Raw genomic sequence first — 14,984 nt, forward strand, 5'->3', positions numbered from 1 at the left:
GACAATACAACTGAGGACTTTCACTTTTCACTTTCAAGCTAAAGGGAGAATTCAAGACAGGGTCGTAATCAACTACAGCCAACATAAGCACAAAGGAAAGCAGATGGTCCAGGGTTCAAATACGGACAGCACCACTTTTTGACTTAGTAGCTTTGGTCAAGTTACTACATTTCTCTAGGTCCCATTTTCTTCATCTGTAAATTAGAAACTAATATTGTTGACATGATAGAAATGTTCTGGCTATTAACTAGTCCATTAAATGTGCCAAGAACAGTGCCAGGCAGCTAAAAAGTGCTTAATAAGGGGGTAAGTGTGATTATTATTTATTATTAGTTATGAGCAGGTTTCTGGCAGATTTGCCTTCTACTATTAAGAAAGGTACCTACTATTAAGAAAGGTATTTGCATACCACTGGAAATGTTGGGGATTATCTCCAAGAAAACGTGGTAAGACTGACCTTTCTCAAAAAGGTCTGGATGAATTAACTCAACTCGGACTCTGATTCTCAGATGTACAGCTCAAGAACCTGATTTGTCAGTGTGGAGAACAGCTTCACCTCTAGGGCAGACTCGCAGTAACCAAACTCTTTAGACCAATGTATAAACCAGATCATAGTCAAATTAATTTTCAATGAAAAACACAGCTTTTGAGGGGACTAGCCCCGGGTTCACACTTACATGGGAAGCCAAGTCTTCATAAGAAGATTACATCATAAGAAACATTTATAGTCAGAGACTAGGAGAGAGACTAGGAAGAGCTATACAAATAATCTCAACCCATGCTACCCCAAGCCAGCAATCTCACATTAAGGAGAACCTTTCCTCTGCTGTGTACTGTGAAACTTCATCCTCTTGTGAAGCCCAAAGGGTAAACATTCACTGGTGACTTGGACTGCATAAAAAAATTTTAAACTTCTGTACAACGAAAATGGAGAAGACAATGGCAACCCACTCCAGTACTCTTGCCTGGAAAATCTCATGGATGGAGGAGCCTGGTAGGCTGCAGTCCATGGGGTCGCTAAGAGTCGGACACGACTGAGCGACTTCACTTTCACTTTTCACTTTCATGCATTGGAGAAGGAAATGGCAACCCACTCCAGTGTTCTTGCCTGGAGAATCCCAGGGACGGGGGAGCCTGGTGGGCTGCCAGACGTCTATGGAGTCGCACAGAGTTGCACACGACTGAAACGACTCCTTGGAAGGAAGGTTATGGCCAACCTAGATAGCATATTTAAAAGCAGAGACATTACTTTGCCAACAAAAGTTCGTCTAGTCAAGGCTATGGTTTTTCCAGTGGTCATGTATGGATGTGAGAGTTGGACGGTGAAGAAAGCTGAGCGCCGAAGAATTGATGCTTTTGAACTGTGGTGTTGGAGAAGACTCTTGAGAGTCCCTTGGACTGCAAGGAGATCCAATCAGTCCATCCTAAAGGAGATCAATCCTGGGTGTTCATTGGAAGGACTGATGTTGAAGCTGAAACTCCAATACTTTGGCCACCCCATGCGAAGGGTTGACTCATTAGAAAAGACCCTAATGCTGGGTAGGATTGGCGGCAGGAGGAGAAGGGGATGACAGAGGATGAGATGGTTGGATGGCATCACCAACTCGATGGACATGGGTTTGGGTAGACTCCGGGAGTTGGTGATGGACAGAGAGGCCTGGCGTGCTGCAATTCATGGGGCCACAAAGAGTCGGACACAACTGAGCGACTGAACTGAATTGAAACGCCTTAGCAGCAGCAGCAGCACAATGAAAATACCAGAAATGAAGTCAAAAGACAAATGATAAACTGGAAAAAGAATTATAACACATATGGCTAACACATATGGTTACCTGTATTGGGAAGATCCCCTGGAGAAGAGAAATGCTAAAATCTTACCCATATAAAGTGTTCTTATGAATCAATAAGGAAAAGAGCAACATTGCATCACTAAAATGGGCAAAAGGTATGGATAGGTAGTACACAGAAAAAGACTACGAATCATTTATGAATTGGGAGAGGAAACACACTATGCTTATGAGTAAATGTTTTTTAAATTTCGTCAAGTTGATTTTGATTATTGTTGTAACTTGCCTTTTTGTTGTTGCTGTTCAGTTGCTAAGTTTTTGCCCAACTCTGTGCAGCCCCATGGACTGCAGTATGCCAGGCTTTCCTGTTCTTCACTATCTCCCAGAGTTTGCTCAAATTCATATCCATTGAGTTGGTGAGCTATCTAAACATCTCATCCTCTGCTGCCTTTTGGTTATGAAGTACATATGTATATATAGATTTATATTTTATGTATCTGATATTATATTTATATATGATTAATAGCCACTAAAATGTATTCTTCTACTAACTGCTTCTAACTTTTGCCTATTTTTCTATTGAGGTGTTCTTTCTCTTATTGATTTAAAAAACTCTTTATATATATATATTTAGGAATTAACCCTTTATACACATTGAATAAAATCATGAGGAAAAAGCAGAAGAGAATCTCCTTTAACCAAACATCCATTGTGTGCCAGATTCTTTCACATAAAATTATCTCATTTATCCTCAAAACAATCCTAGGAAACAGGTGCTGTAATCTCCATTTCACAGCTGGTGGCTCAGAGAGGCTGGGTAACTTGCTCAAGGACACACAGCTAGCAAAGACTACCTGAATCCCAAACTGAAAGCTATGCCCTTCCTTCTCAGTCATGCAAGTGCCTTCCTGGGAGGCTCCCAGCATTTCTGACCATCACCCAATCTCTACCCTGCTACAACACCCAGGGACCCAGGGGCAGGGGCAGACCCAGCTCATTCCTGAACCAATACCACCCGGGAAGATGTAGTGGGCAGGCTAACAGAGCATCCTTGTTGCAGCACATTGTGAGGTGTGAGCACCTGAGTGCACACCGAGTTGCAATTTCCACCCCCCCTTCCCTTCTTGCCTCAGTTTCCCTTTTGCCTTGAGGCCAGGCCAAGTCAGACTCCTACATTTAGAGGAAAAAAGGAACTCAGACTAAAGAGGAGAACGCTAACATTCATCTTCCCTCCTTTAGAGGAAGAGTTGTAATTTGATTGTGTCAGATGTTAGGGTTGTGGCATGAAAATCCGTATTTATTAGCAGGTCTACTTTTTGTTGTTGTTCAGTCACTAGGTCCTGTCCAACTCTTTTGTGACCCCATGGACTGTAGCCCACCAGGCTCCTCTGTCCATGGGATTTCCCAGGCAAGAATATTGGAGTGGGTAGCCATTTCCTTCTCCTGGGGATCTTCCCGACCCAGGGATCGAACCTGTGTGTCCTGCATTGGCAGGCAGATTCATTACTGCTGGGCCACCTGGGAAGCCCTTATTAGTAGGTAAGACTACCAAAATCATAACCAGGAGTACATCCCTTTCCTCTTTCTCCATCTACATCTGCAGCATTTGCTGCTAATTTTCTTTTTTTTTTTTTTTTTTGCTGCTAATTTTCATAGGCACCCAGCGCATCAGCCTCATCTCAGTATTGGCAGGGCCCCAAGCATGCTTTGCTGTAACATACCTCTATGCCAGTACCCAAGCTTCACTTTTCCGCCTAGTAATTGCTCTTATATCCTTTAATTACCAACTTGCCTCTACTGTAAAGGACCCTCAGACCTTCCCTTCCACTATAAGGGACCCCCAAGTCCCCCCAAGAAGAAGGACCTCTAGTCCCTCTTTCCAAAAAGTCAGAGTCAGAGCCTCATCTTCTGTGCTCTACAGCCCTGGTGCTACCTCTGTCCTAGCCCTGACCAAGTTTTACTGTGTCTGTGTTCACCACTAAACTCAAACAGGGATTCCCCCCAGGGCATCACTCATCTCTGCGCCCCCAGCGCCCAGCACAGAGTGATAAATAGAGGATGGTTCTTCTGAGGTCTGTCCTCCCCACCCAGTCTGTGCCTAGACTCACGAGGCTGGCTTCTGTTTTCAGAGGAGAGGTTTTTTTTGATTTTGGCCATGCTGCCCGGCATATGAAATCTTAGTTCTCTGACCAGGGATGAAACCTGGGCCCCCTGCATTTGAAGCGCAGAGTCTTGACCACTGAACGGCCAGGGACGTCCCACTGTTTCTGTACCTGATAATAGATCTCACTATGATTTGTTTCTTTAAATAATTTACTTCCTTCTCCAACTTTCAGGAAGACTGTTTTCTGTCTCAACCCTGATATACCTATTGTTTGGTATCACCTATCAGCTGGACTCCCACCACTAAGTCTGGCGGCTCGTTGGGAGAGTCCTAGAGTCCGGGCTCTCCCATGAATCCTGCAGCCCTTTAAATCCTTCCTGAGCCGGCAGAGATCCCCCAGGCCCTGCCATCCTCCCTGGGGTTAAATTCGGGACCAGACCCTAACCCTTTTGGCCTTCTCCACGGTCTTATGGGTGTGAGACCAGGCCTCTTCATGATCATAAGACTCAAACTTTGGTTGCAACTTGATCCCCTACCATTCTTCCCTCCTCCTACTCCACTTGAAGCATGTCAGAAGGCAAATCAGCTGAGTCACTCCTGAGCCAGAAGTCCTGCAACATCACAAGTGAAATCAACAGAGCAAGAAAAATTGGCTCGTTCCACAGAGAGGTGCTTAGAGCAGCCAGGCAGCCCCACGGCCTCAGGCAGGTCAAGCAAAGGACCACCTAGATTGTAACTGCGTCCTCTTGGCTGTTGCCCCTCTACGGAGAGAGGTGCTCTCGGGACTGAGCCTGCAAACCCGTTCACACCTGAGTCATCTCCGGCACAAGGGAAGGACTGTGCAATCCCACTCGGCTATCTCCAGGACCCTCGTTTTTCCACACCTCTTCAAGACGAGCTGTTGAACCAGGGGATGGGGGTGGTGGTCAGTTATACTGAACTCTAAGGGAAGAATCTTTGAGGGTCACTGCCAAGTTAGCCTTTAGCAGCTGGCATCCCCTCTGGATCAGCTCCAAAGGTCACTAAATCATCATTCTTGCCCTGAAGGGTTTGTGGTTCAGCAGATGGAGATGTTTGAACACTCCGGACTGGGCTCTTGTGTAGAGAAAGGGAAATACAAGTTGAGATGGAGAAACGCAAACAAACCCCTTGTGTGGAGTGTGGTTAAAAGGAAAGCATTGGTTAGAGGGTGGCAAGAGCTGATTTCATAGTAAAAATTACATATGAAAAGTTCAGGCTTCCCAGGTAGCTCAACTGGTAAAGAACCCACCTGCAATGCAGGAGACACCGGTTCGATTCCTGGGTTGGGAAGATCTCCTGGAGAAGGGCATGGCTAACCCCCTCCAGTATTCTTGCCCGGAGAATCCCATGGACAGAGGAGCCTGGTGAGTTACAGGCCATGGGGTCTCAAAGAGTTGGACACAACTGAATGACTAAAGGACTTCCCTGGTGTCTCAGATGGTAAAGCGTCTGCCTACAATGAGGGAGATCTAGGTTCGATCCCTGGGTAGGGAAGATCCCTTGGAGAACGAAATGGCAACCCACTCCAGTACTATTGCCTGGAAAATCCCGTGGATGGAGGAGCCTTGTAGGCTACAGGCCATGGGGTCTCAAAGAGTTGGACATGACTGAGCAACTTCACAGCACAGCACATGAGAAGTTCCGATGGCTGTGGGACAGAGGGAGCAAAGAGATATGGTGCTGGAGAGGTAAGGTGTAGGCGAGGACTTCATTCTGACGACCAGATCTCTACAGAAGAACATTCACTATGTTCAGGAGCACAGGAGGAAGAACAGATCTGGGAGTGAAGATGACAGGCTTATGTTTGTACATGTTGAGTCTGAAATACTGGATCAGAATGAAATCCATTAACTCCATGTGTTTGACATTTCTTTAGACTTTATGAGCGATGTGGCCATAAGCCGTAGGACTTGTGCAGGACTCTCTGGATGAATAGGGACCACAGATATAATCACACTCTCATTGGGGAAGTTTGGATCTGAGGGATCAACTTAAGTAGCAGCATGGGCTGCAGAAGCCATGAGGCAGCAAAGTTTCTAGGCAGAAGAGGCTGTGGTGTAGACAGAAGGAGCCTGGAGAGAAGCAAAGACACAGTGAGAGCAAATAGTAGGGGTAAGAGAAATCAATACGCACCAGAGGGAGAAGCCAAGAGATGGAGCTGGAGACAGAAAGGCAATAGATCACGAGCATGGTGAAGTAACAAAGGCAGGTAGCAATGGTGCCCATTTATCACGGAACCACGGAATATCTGGAAAGACAACAAACATTTTCTGTTCATCCACAGCTACTGGACTCCAGGGAGAGGTCCAGCTCCTCTCTCTCTCCCTGGCTTTGCCTCCAAATAGGAGGCATGCCAACGTGCATGGGCCACAGGCCAGGATACTAACTGGGCCACAGGGCCAAGGGTGAATCTCCCTCCTTTATAATTAGCTCTTTTTTGAAATACTACCTCTGATCCTGCAAGGTGGCTGAGAAGATAAATGGCCTGGATTTGTTTCCATTTAAGATCTGTGTTTCCAACCCATCAATGAAAGCCTGGGGTGGGTGGGTAAGTCAAGACCTGCTGGGCAATTATCCTGCTCAGTATATTCATCCCTAGGGTTGCCATTTTGTACCATTGGGGTGGGGAGTGGGCATTGGCTCCATGGTGGGGATAAGATAGAAAGGATATGAAACCATTCAGGGTTTCTGGTTTGCAACAATAGAAACCACATCCAGTTGATGGAAGACATTTTCCCATATGAGGTAGGGGGAAGTCATTCTGGCTTATACATGATTTGGCTTGAACTTTACGCTGACTTGAACAGCCAGTCTTATGGCTTGTCAAATATGCACTGTACATCTGCTTTAACAATTAAGGAAGGCATTTAAAAATAAAAATGGCCATGGTTCAGGCATCCAAAATGGAGCTGGGTGGCCATTGCAGATGTGATCTCAGACACATTCCTGCATCACTGAGAACCTGAGGTTTCTGACCTGTATCAAGCTCAAGGACACCACCACCCATTCTCAAAACAATGTACTAGCAGCCTCCAGCTCCAAATTCAGGTCTCCAAGTCTTCCCCCCTCTTAACTATGTAATCATTTTGGCTCCCATCCAATCCTTGTTTAACAAGCATCCTTACTTCTTGCCAGTTCTAATCCTAATTCTTAAAAAAATTTTTTTTAATTTGTTTGTTTGTTTTGGGCTGTGCTGGATCTTCACTGCTGTGTGCGAGCTCTCTCCAGTTGCAGCGGGCGGGGGCTACTCTTTGTTGTGGTCTGCAGGCTTCTCATTTTGGTGGTTTCTCTCGTTGTGGAGCATGGGCTCAGCACCAGCCTAGCTACCCCATGGCACATGGGATCTTCCTGGACAAGGAATCGAACCTGTGTCCCTTGCATTGGTGGGTAGATTCTTAACCACTGGACCATCAGGGAAGTCCCTCCCATCCTAAATTCTTGACTGACAACTGTACGTGACTTTGCAGGTTTTGCCTGTATAAGCCGCTTTCATTGTGGAGTGTGGAGGAACACAATTGAAGCCCTTCTTGAGTCTGAGTCTCCCGGGCTCTAGTCTCCAGTTTGACTCAACTAAAGCTTTTCCACATCAATTTGTTTATAGATTATTTCTGTTGACATGGTGATCCTAAAGAGAGAAAGTGATTTATTGGAAGTAGTTCATAGAACTGACAAAAAGGGCTTGAAAACTGGCCTCAGAAAAGCAAGCTAGGATCCTACTCCAGAGACAGTTTGGTTAAGTCATTTCTGCCAGAGCTGCTGCCACTAGACAAATACCTCCAATGTGCTAGGCTCTGACTTCTTACAATGGGTGCTCAGGTGCTCCAAAGGTGAATGCACTCCTCTGAGGTCAGTTAGGTCTCTCTCTAGCTCAGATCAAAGAAACCCTCCACATGGGTCAATCCAGCACAAGAGGCCAGAACCTCAGAAAAATGAACACAAAATTGTACATTTACCTGGCCTTGTTCTCTGGATGCATATTTCTTTCAAAGACTTGGGGAGAAGGAATGAGCAGAAGTGGTTGGAACAGGATGAGCGTCAGGTCTCGAAGAATCCTTCACCTTCTCCAAATTTCATTATCGCCAACATAACAACATAGTTGGCAATTCTAACCAAGAGAGCTCTAATCTGAGGCCTGAGCAGTGAGTAGCTGTTAGCAAGGCAAAGAGAAGCAGGGAGAGATCTTCCAAGATATGTAAAGACTTGGTGTGATCTTTTTAAAGATTCTTTTTGATGCAGACCATTTTTAAAATCTTTATTGAATTTGTTACAATATTGCCTCTGTTCTATGCTTTGGTTTTTTGGCCAAGCTCCCTGATCAGGGATCGAACCTGAACCTCCTGCATTGGAAGGGATCCAGATCTCCTGCATTGCAGGTGGATTCTTTACCAGCTGAGTTACAAGGGAAGCCCAAGAATACTGGAGTGGGTATCCTATCCCTTCTCCAGAGGATCTTCCCGACCCAGAAATCGAACCAGGGTTCCTGCATTGCAGGCAGATTCTTTACCAATTGAGCTATCAGGGAAGCCCTGCATTTGGAAGGTGAAGTCTTAACCACTGGACTACCTGTGAGGTCCCTAGGCTTGGTGTATTTAAGTCATTGAAATTCATTCCATATGACTGGGAAGATAAGCAAAGGGGTTGGGGGGAATGAGATGAGTTATATAAGAAGAGCATAGTAGAGAATTTGGATTTTATGCTGATGGCAATGGGACACCATTGATATATTTGAAGTTGCGGGGGCAGATGTGATGATATTCGTGCTTTAGGAAAGGCAGCTGATTCCTATAAGGATGTTAGTTTCATAAGGACAAGGACTCTGTTTTGCTTACCACTGTATCACCAAAGGCTTCCCAAGTGGTTCAGTGGTAGAGAATCCACCTGCCAATTCAGGAGACGCAGGAGACATGGGTTTGATCCTTGGGTCGGGAAGATCCCCTGGAGAAGGAAATGGCAACCCACTCTAGTATTCTTGCCCGGAAAATCTCAAGGACAGAGGAGTCTGGAGGGCTACAGCCCATGGGATTGCAAAGAGTCGGACACAACTGAGCGACTGAGCACGCACGCACATATCACTAACACCTAACACGCAGTAGGTGCTCAATAAACAATTGTGCAATGAATGAATGAATAACTATGTTGTGGAAAAGGTATCCAGATCATCAATGAAAAGGTGACATGGAGTAGAAATATGAAATAACAGGTATTCTGAGCTATAGTGATGGAGAGAAGTAGTCAGATTCAGGCAATGTTTGGGAGATAGAGTACATTAGATGCTGGGAGCGGTGTAATAATGCTGGTAGGGGGGACAAGTTATCCAGGATGATATCCTTGCTTCTAACTTAGATACAGGAATGGCGGGGGTACCATTCCCTAAGATATGAAAGACTAGGGTAGAGATGAACAACTTCATGGGTCAGCACATTGTTTTAGGTGTCTATGGGACTTCCAGGTGGTGACTTCCCTTGGGAAGTTCATTACAACAGAGGTCCCTGGGAAAGCACACCTACAGCCAGATAGACTACCGGTGGAGATGTAGCAATTGGTTTGGAGGGCAGGGCTAGGGTTTGTTCCAGCTGCGACACGTGAGCCCAGGACAGAGACCCTGGGAAGTTCTACATCTCAGACCCCAGCATTGTCTCTGCCCTTGACTCCGCCATTAAACATTTATGTATGCTTAAATAAATACTGAGGGCTTACTCTGGTGCTTGATCCTGATGCCTTCTCTTCCCTCTGTCATTCCCAGGCTTACCATCCTCTTACAGCTGCAGAGAGGACAGGCAGCCGGCTTTTGTTGGGAGACTGAGCCCAAACACTGCAGCACGACTTCTTTCTCAGAGTTATGTAAGCTCGGACAGAATGCTGGAGCCTCAGTGTAATACAACACAGACTGATAAAACTGAGGGCTCGGATCACATGCTTGTGTTGCTCTTAGAGTTAAAAATTGTTAAACAAAATAAATCGCTCAACCAAATGTTTACTCATACACATTTTAACAACTCCTGATGTAAGGAAAGCGAGCCCTGTTTTGTCATCGGGCTGTGGGTCACTCCCATTTCTTGTCCTCTGATGTGAGGCCAGCCCTGCCTTGTAGTTGGCAGCCGGGGAAATCAGCCAGGAGAAGGCAGGAGGGTGGGGGAGTTACTGAGTAATTTGTGTTACTAAGCTGCCAAATAGTAACTGCCCTGTTCGTTGGCTTCTCTGGGGTCTAGAGGTGTAAGGATGCCTCACCAGAAACTGCTCTTGGTGGTGGTGGTGGGTTTGCTCCTGCATCCCTTGACCCTATAAGTGTGTGAGTCAAAGAGAACAGGAAAGAAAGGAATGGGTTTGTGAATTACGTTGAGCCGGTGATCAAGAGACAGAGCTGCTGCCAGTAGAGAACACTTTTCTACTTTTATTGGTGTGATAAGATCTGTACTTAAGAAGGAATGAAAATAAGGCATGCAGTTTGAACCTTGACAAACACTTATTAAGTACTATTTAAATGCTACATTCATTTCATTCGGAAATTAAATCATACTCTCAAAAAAGTCACTGAAATAATGAAGCGTGTGCTGTCCAAGGTCGGCTTGCTCTCAGATCCCATCACTGTCTCCCCCTTGCTTTGCTCTGTCACAGCTGGTCTGACCCCGGATTTCCTTTCCCAGGCTATCTGTCAGCTGGGTGACAGTTGGGAGGCACTGGCAGAAGACTGGCAAACAGGAGGAAAGGAATACCCAGGGTGTTTTTCCCCCAGCTCTGTCGTGAGAGGCGTCCTCAGGAGCGGCTGTCGTCCTTGTCCCTCCCTCCTAGGTGTAGCAGTGGCTCCCTGTCATTGTTAAGCTCTGAGTTGCTTCACCGTCCTCAGGTTAGCTTATCAGTGCCTCCATCACTTACATAACCAAATCTCTGCCTTGAGTTTCCTCTCCTTTATTTTATAAAATTTTGTTTATTTATTTTTGATCATGCTGGGTCACTATGCCCGGGCTTGCTCTAGTTGCGGTGCGCAGGCTTCTCATTGCAGCGGCTTCTCTCGTTGCAGAGCACGGGCTCGAGGGCACACGGGTTTAGTAGTGGCACACAGGTTCAGTTTGCCTCAAGGCACGTGGGACCAGAGATCAGACCTGGGTCCCCTGCATTGGCAGGCGGGATTCTTAACCACTGGACCACCAGGGAAGCCCCAAATTCCCTCTCCCTTAGGTACTTAAAGTGGTCCTCTTTTCCTGGTTAAGCCCTGTGCGATATGTATAATATCAGCGGAGAGGGATTATAGATGAAAACTTTGTTTTTTAAACTGAAGATGGCCACTTTCTAAAAGATAATAACAAAGAATCTGAAGCTGTAGTTTGCCTGGGAATTGTGGGCATATGGCGAGTGACGAGCCTGAACTTTCCTGGTTCTAAAATGAACCCAGGTGACAGAGGGTGTTGGAGAATAGACCACCCTTGTGAAATCAGGTAAGGCTCTTAGTGGCAAGCAACAGATATGGACTTGGGCTAATTTAGGGGTAAAAGAGACATACTTGTAGACTATAGGAAAAGTCACAGGATTGTAAGGAAAGCTGAATAGTCAGCTTTTAGAAAATCAGGAATAAGGTTAGCTCCAGGATCTAGGGAGCCAGAATTAGCAGTCTCTTTAGGAAGTTTGGTTGGAGTAGCTCTACTACATAGAAATCACTTGTGTCCTTGAATCATTCTGTTCCAAGCAGATACATCACTTGGCTGACAAAGGTCTGTATAGTGAAAGTTGTGATTTTTCCAGTAGTCACGTACAGATATGAGAGCTGGACCATAAAGAAGACTGAGTGCCAAAGAACTGATGCTTTCAAATTGTGGGGCTGGAGAAGACTCCTGAGTGTTCCTTGGACTTCAAGGAGATCAAACCAGTTAATCCTAAAGGAAATCAACCCTGAATAGTCATTGGAAGGACTGATACTAAAAGTGAAGCTCCAATACTTTGTCCACCTGATGCGAAGAGCTGACTCATTGGAAAAGACCCTGATACTGGGAAAGATTGAGGGCGGGAAGAGAAGGGAAAAATAGAGGATGAGATGATTGGATGGCATCACCAACTCAATGGACGAGTTTGAGCAAACTCAGGGAGATAGTGAAGAATAGGGAAGCCTGGCGTTCTGCAGTCCATGGAGTCACAAAGAGTCAGACACAACTTAGCAACTAAACAACAACATTCTGCTCCAGATTCAAATTCCAGGTGGGAAGGGAAAGCGTCCATTTAGCATCAGGCAAACGCTTATGATTGGGCTTCCCTGGTGGCTCAGTGGTAAAGAATCTGCCTGCCAATGCAGGAAATGTGGGTTTGATCCCTGGTTTAGGAAGATCCCCTGGAGAAGGAAAGGGCAACCCACTCTAGAATTCTTTCCTGGAAAATTCAGTGGACAGAGGAGCCTGGCAGGCTACAGTCCATGGGGTCTCAAAGAGTTGGACACAACTGAGTGACTAAATAACAAGGGCTTATGATGGTCCAGGGAGAGCAGGATCCCAAGGCCAAGTGCAATGTAGGCAGGGAATTTCCCTTCCCCACCAAAGAGAGGAGGTCAAGGGACTTCCCTGGTGGTCTAGTGGTTAAGACTCCAATCTTCCACTGCAGAGGGAACAGGTTTGACCCCTGGTTGGGTAACTAAGATCCTAGATGCCTCACAGTGAGGCTCCCCCCAGCCCCCCAAAAAAGAGAGAGAGCGAGTGGAGAGCTGTATTGTTTGCATCATGGCTCCACAGTAAAAATAAAGAGTAAGACAGGAAGAAGTGGTCACAAAAGTAAACTGGAATGTTCTCCTCTCCTGTCAAGAAACTGCGTGAGTCTGCTAAGTCGCTTCAGTCGTGTCTGACTCTTTGTGGCCCTATGAGCTTTAGCCTGCCAGGCCCCTGTGTTCATGGGATTCTCCAGGCAAGAATACTGGAGTGGGTTGCCATGCCCTCCTCCAGGGGATCTTCCTGAGCCAGGGATCAAACCTGCAGGTTCTTTACCACTAGCACCACATGGGTAACCTTCAAGAAGCTGACCAAGAACCAAAATGAAGGCCAATCTGAGGAAGACCTGACTGCGGCTGGAGACACTGTCTCAGGGATCAGATGATCCATATGGACTTGCTTCCAACTTTGAGGTCAAGACAGCTGCCTGTGTCCATGTAACTTGGGGCCTGACTAGGGAATCCTCAAACCAATCAATTCGGCAGTGGAGGGGGCGGGGGGCGGTGAGTGAGATTGAGGGGTTGGGGGATAGATTCCCAGATCAAAGTTCAAAGCATAGGGCAGCAATAGTCTTACTTACTTTGTTCCTGGGGTATGTGAGAACAGTTTTTGTTTGTGCTGAGAACTCATTAAGACAGAATTATTCAGCATGTCAAATCCATGTTCCTGGAAGCCAAGCTCTGAAAAGGATTAATGGAAGAATCATATCTTCACTCTTTAAGGTAGAACCATTGAGCGAAGGCAGAGGCTCATGAAAGAGTCTGGGAAAGATTTACAAGGGTCAAGAGGGTAGCAGGCTCGCCAACGTAGTTTAAGCTGTGTCCACATATGGGGTGTAATCTGTCTGGTTATGTCTCTGTAGAACTGATGAGCTTGCCAACCAGATGTCTTTTGGCATTGGGCTATCAGGGGTCTTGTGGGAGAAAATTCACCCTAAACAAAGAGGGAGCCAGAGAACAAGACCTAGTGAGTGAGGCCTTCATCCCAGGCAATACTGAGCTCAGAGAAGGGGGTTCCACTTAGATTTGTGTCCCATAGGTATCACATCTGAATCTTAAGTTGGACTTGGGAGGGAGAGAGAGACTGAACTGAAAACAGACTGTAAATGGGAAAACTAAAAGAGGTGCTAACCTGAAGACTTTGTACAGCTCTGTCCCCAGTCACAGCCCAGCTGCTGGTCTTCTGTTGGTCCCAAGGACAGAACTCCTTGCTCTCCCCGTGTATCTCGGCGTGCGGCAATGTCTGGAGGAAGAAAGCATTGCCCAGAGATGTAGGTGTCCCCACTGGAGGGTGGCTGGAACCAAAGAATACATCTGCAGATGTCTCGGGGTAACCGCCCAGACTTGTGAACATATGTGAGACACCCCTGGGCCCCTGAATGATCTGGTCTGAGATTCTTGCCTGGAAGTGGAGGTTTTGTGTTTGAAGTTAGGAGGAAGAGCCATCCAAATACAGGTTACTGGTTGAAGAACACTCCCAACAGGGCACGATGACGCTGATAACATGAATAGCTGCATCTTCCAAGACTAGCCCAGTTGCTATCTTTTAAAAAAATATGTCTAGTCATCTTCAGCTTGGTAGTAAATCTTCAGTGGAAAAAACTTGCCTGGCATTCATGATAAAAGAAGCCTTGTTTCTAAAAGCAGGGTTCAGCCTGGGAGCTGGGGGTGGGGGATACCCTCCCTGTCTCTCTCCCCTCTTCTTGCTTTCCCGCCTACCTCTCTCCTTTCTCTCCCTCTCTCCATGCCTCTTTCCCTCTGTCTCTTTCTTTCTTTCCCTCTTCCATCTTTTCCTCATCAATTTCAAGACCTTGGGAAAGTGGCTTTCGTAAAACCTGATGGCTTACGCCTTCCAGGAGGGGAAGTTCACAAATTGCAACAGAGTGGCTTTTTTTTTTTTTTTGGTTTTGGTTTTGTTTTCCTTCTTTTTTTTTAAAGCTGAGCAGCAGGATCACAGAACCTGCAGATTTGCTGCCTGCTCAGCAGGATAAAGAGAGCAGAGCTTGAAAGATGAAAGCCAAGCCGACCAGAAGAAAGGAAAACATGAAGAAAGCTCTTGAAAGGGGGAGGAGACTTTGCTTAAGCCACTGGGGTAAGAGGGGGACACTGCCCCCAAGCATATGCTGTTTCCCTTGTCCAGATGATGTCATTTGCGCTGCGAAACAAGTAACCAGACAACAAGACTTGGATGCTCTCTCAGAAATAAATGTGTAAGTCATTTGGGAAATGATGCCTGTGGCCATTGTACTTAAACACAAGAGAGAAGAGATTCAACCCTATTTGAAAACAACTGCCTGCAACGCTAGCCTCCAGTTCATTTGAATACTCTGTTTACATTATTACCAGTCACCAGTCATATTTGCACAAGGAGAACTTCCACCTGCTTACA

General features: G+C 46.2%; 1 protein-coding gene across 5 annotated transcripts in view; it reads right to left on the minus strand.

The window, feature by feature from the left end:
- Nucleotides 1-14,984, minus strand: part of LOC145532282 (uncharacterized) — a 33,154-nt gene that overhangs the window by 14,418 nt on the left and 3,752 nt on the right. The window contains exons 2-5 of one of the 5 annotated variants that reach the window (XR_014073125.1): nucleotides 13,998-14,202; nucleotides 13,728-13,838; nucleotides 13,177-13,276; nucleotides 6,046-6,160 (exon numbers count right to left, since the gene is read on the minus strand). Coding sequence is in view for 1 of the 5 variants with exons in the window: in XM_081556960.1 (XP_081413086.1) it covers nucleotides 7,948-8,059; nucleotides 13,177-13,276; nucleotides 13,728-13,838 (323 nt within the window). In the remaining 4 variants the exon portion in view is untranslated. Of the gene's footprint in view, nucleotides 1-6,045; nucleotides 6,161-7,865; nucleotides 8,060-13,176; nucleotides 13,277-13,727; nucleotides 13,839-13,997; nucleotides 14,203-14,984 lie in introns of those variants that run through there. The other 4 variants (XR_014073122.1, XM_081556960.1, XR_014073123.1 and 1 more) reach the window with 4 other exon arrangements.

This window comes from Giraffa tippelskirchi, chromosome 13 (assembly GCF_054371585.1).
Source record: "Giraffa tippelskirchi isolate mGirTip1 chromosome 13, T2T-mGirTip1v1.2.pri, whole genome shotgun sequence".
Classification (NCBI taxonomy): Eukaryota; Metazoa; Chordata; class Mammalia; order Artiodactyla; family Giraffidae; genus Giraffa; species Giraffa tippelskirchi.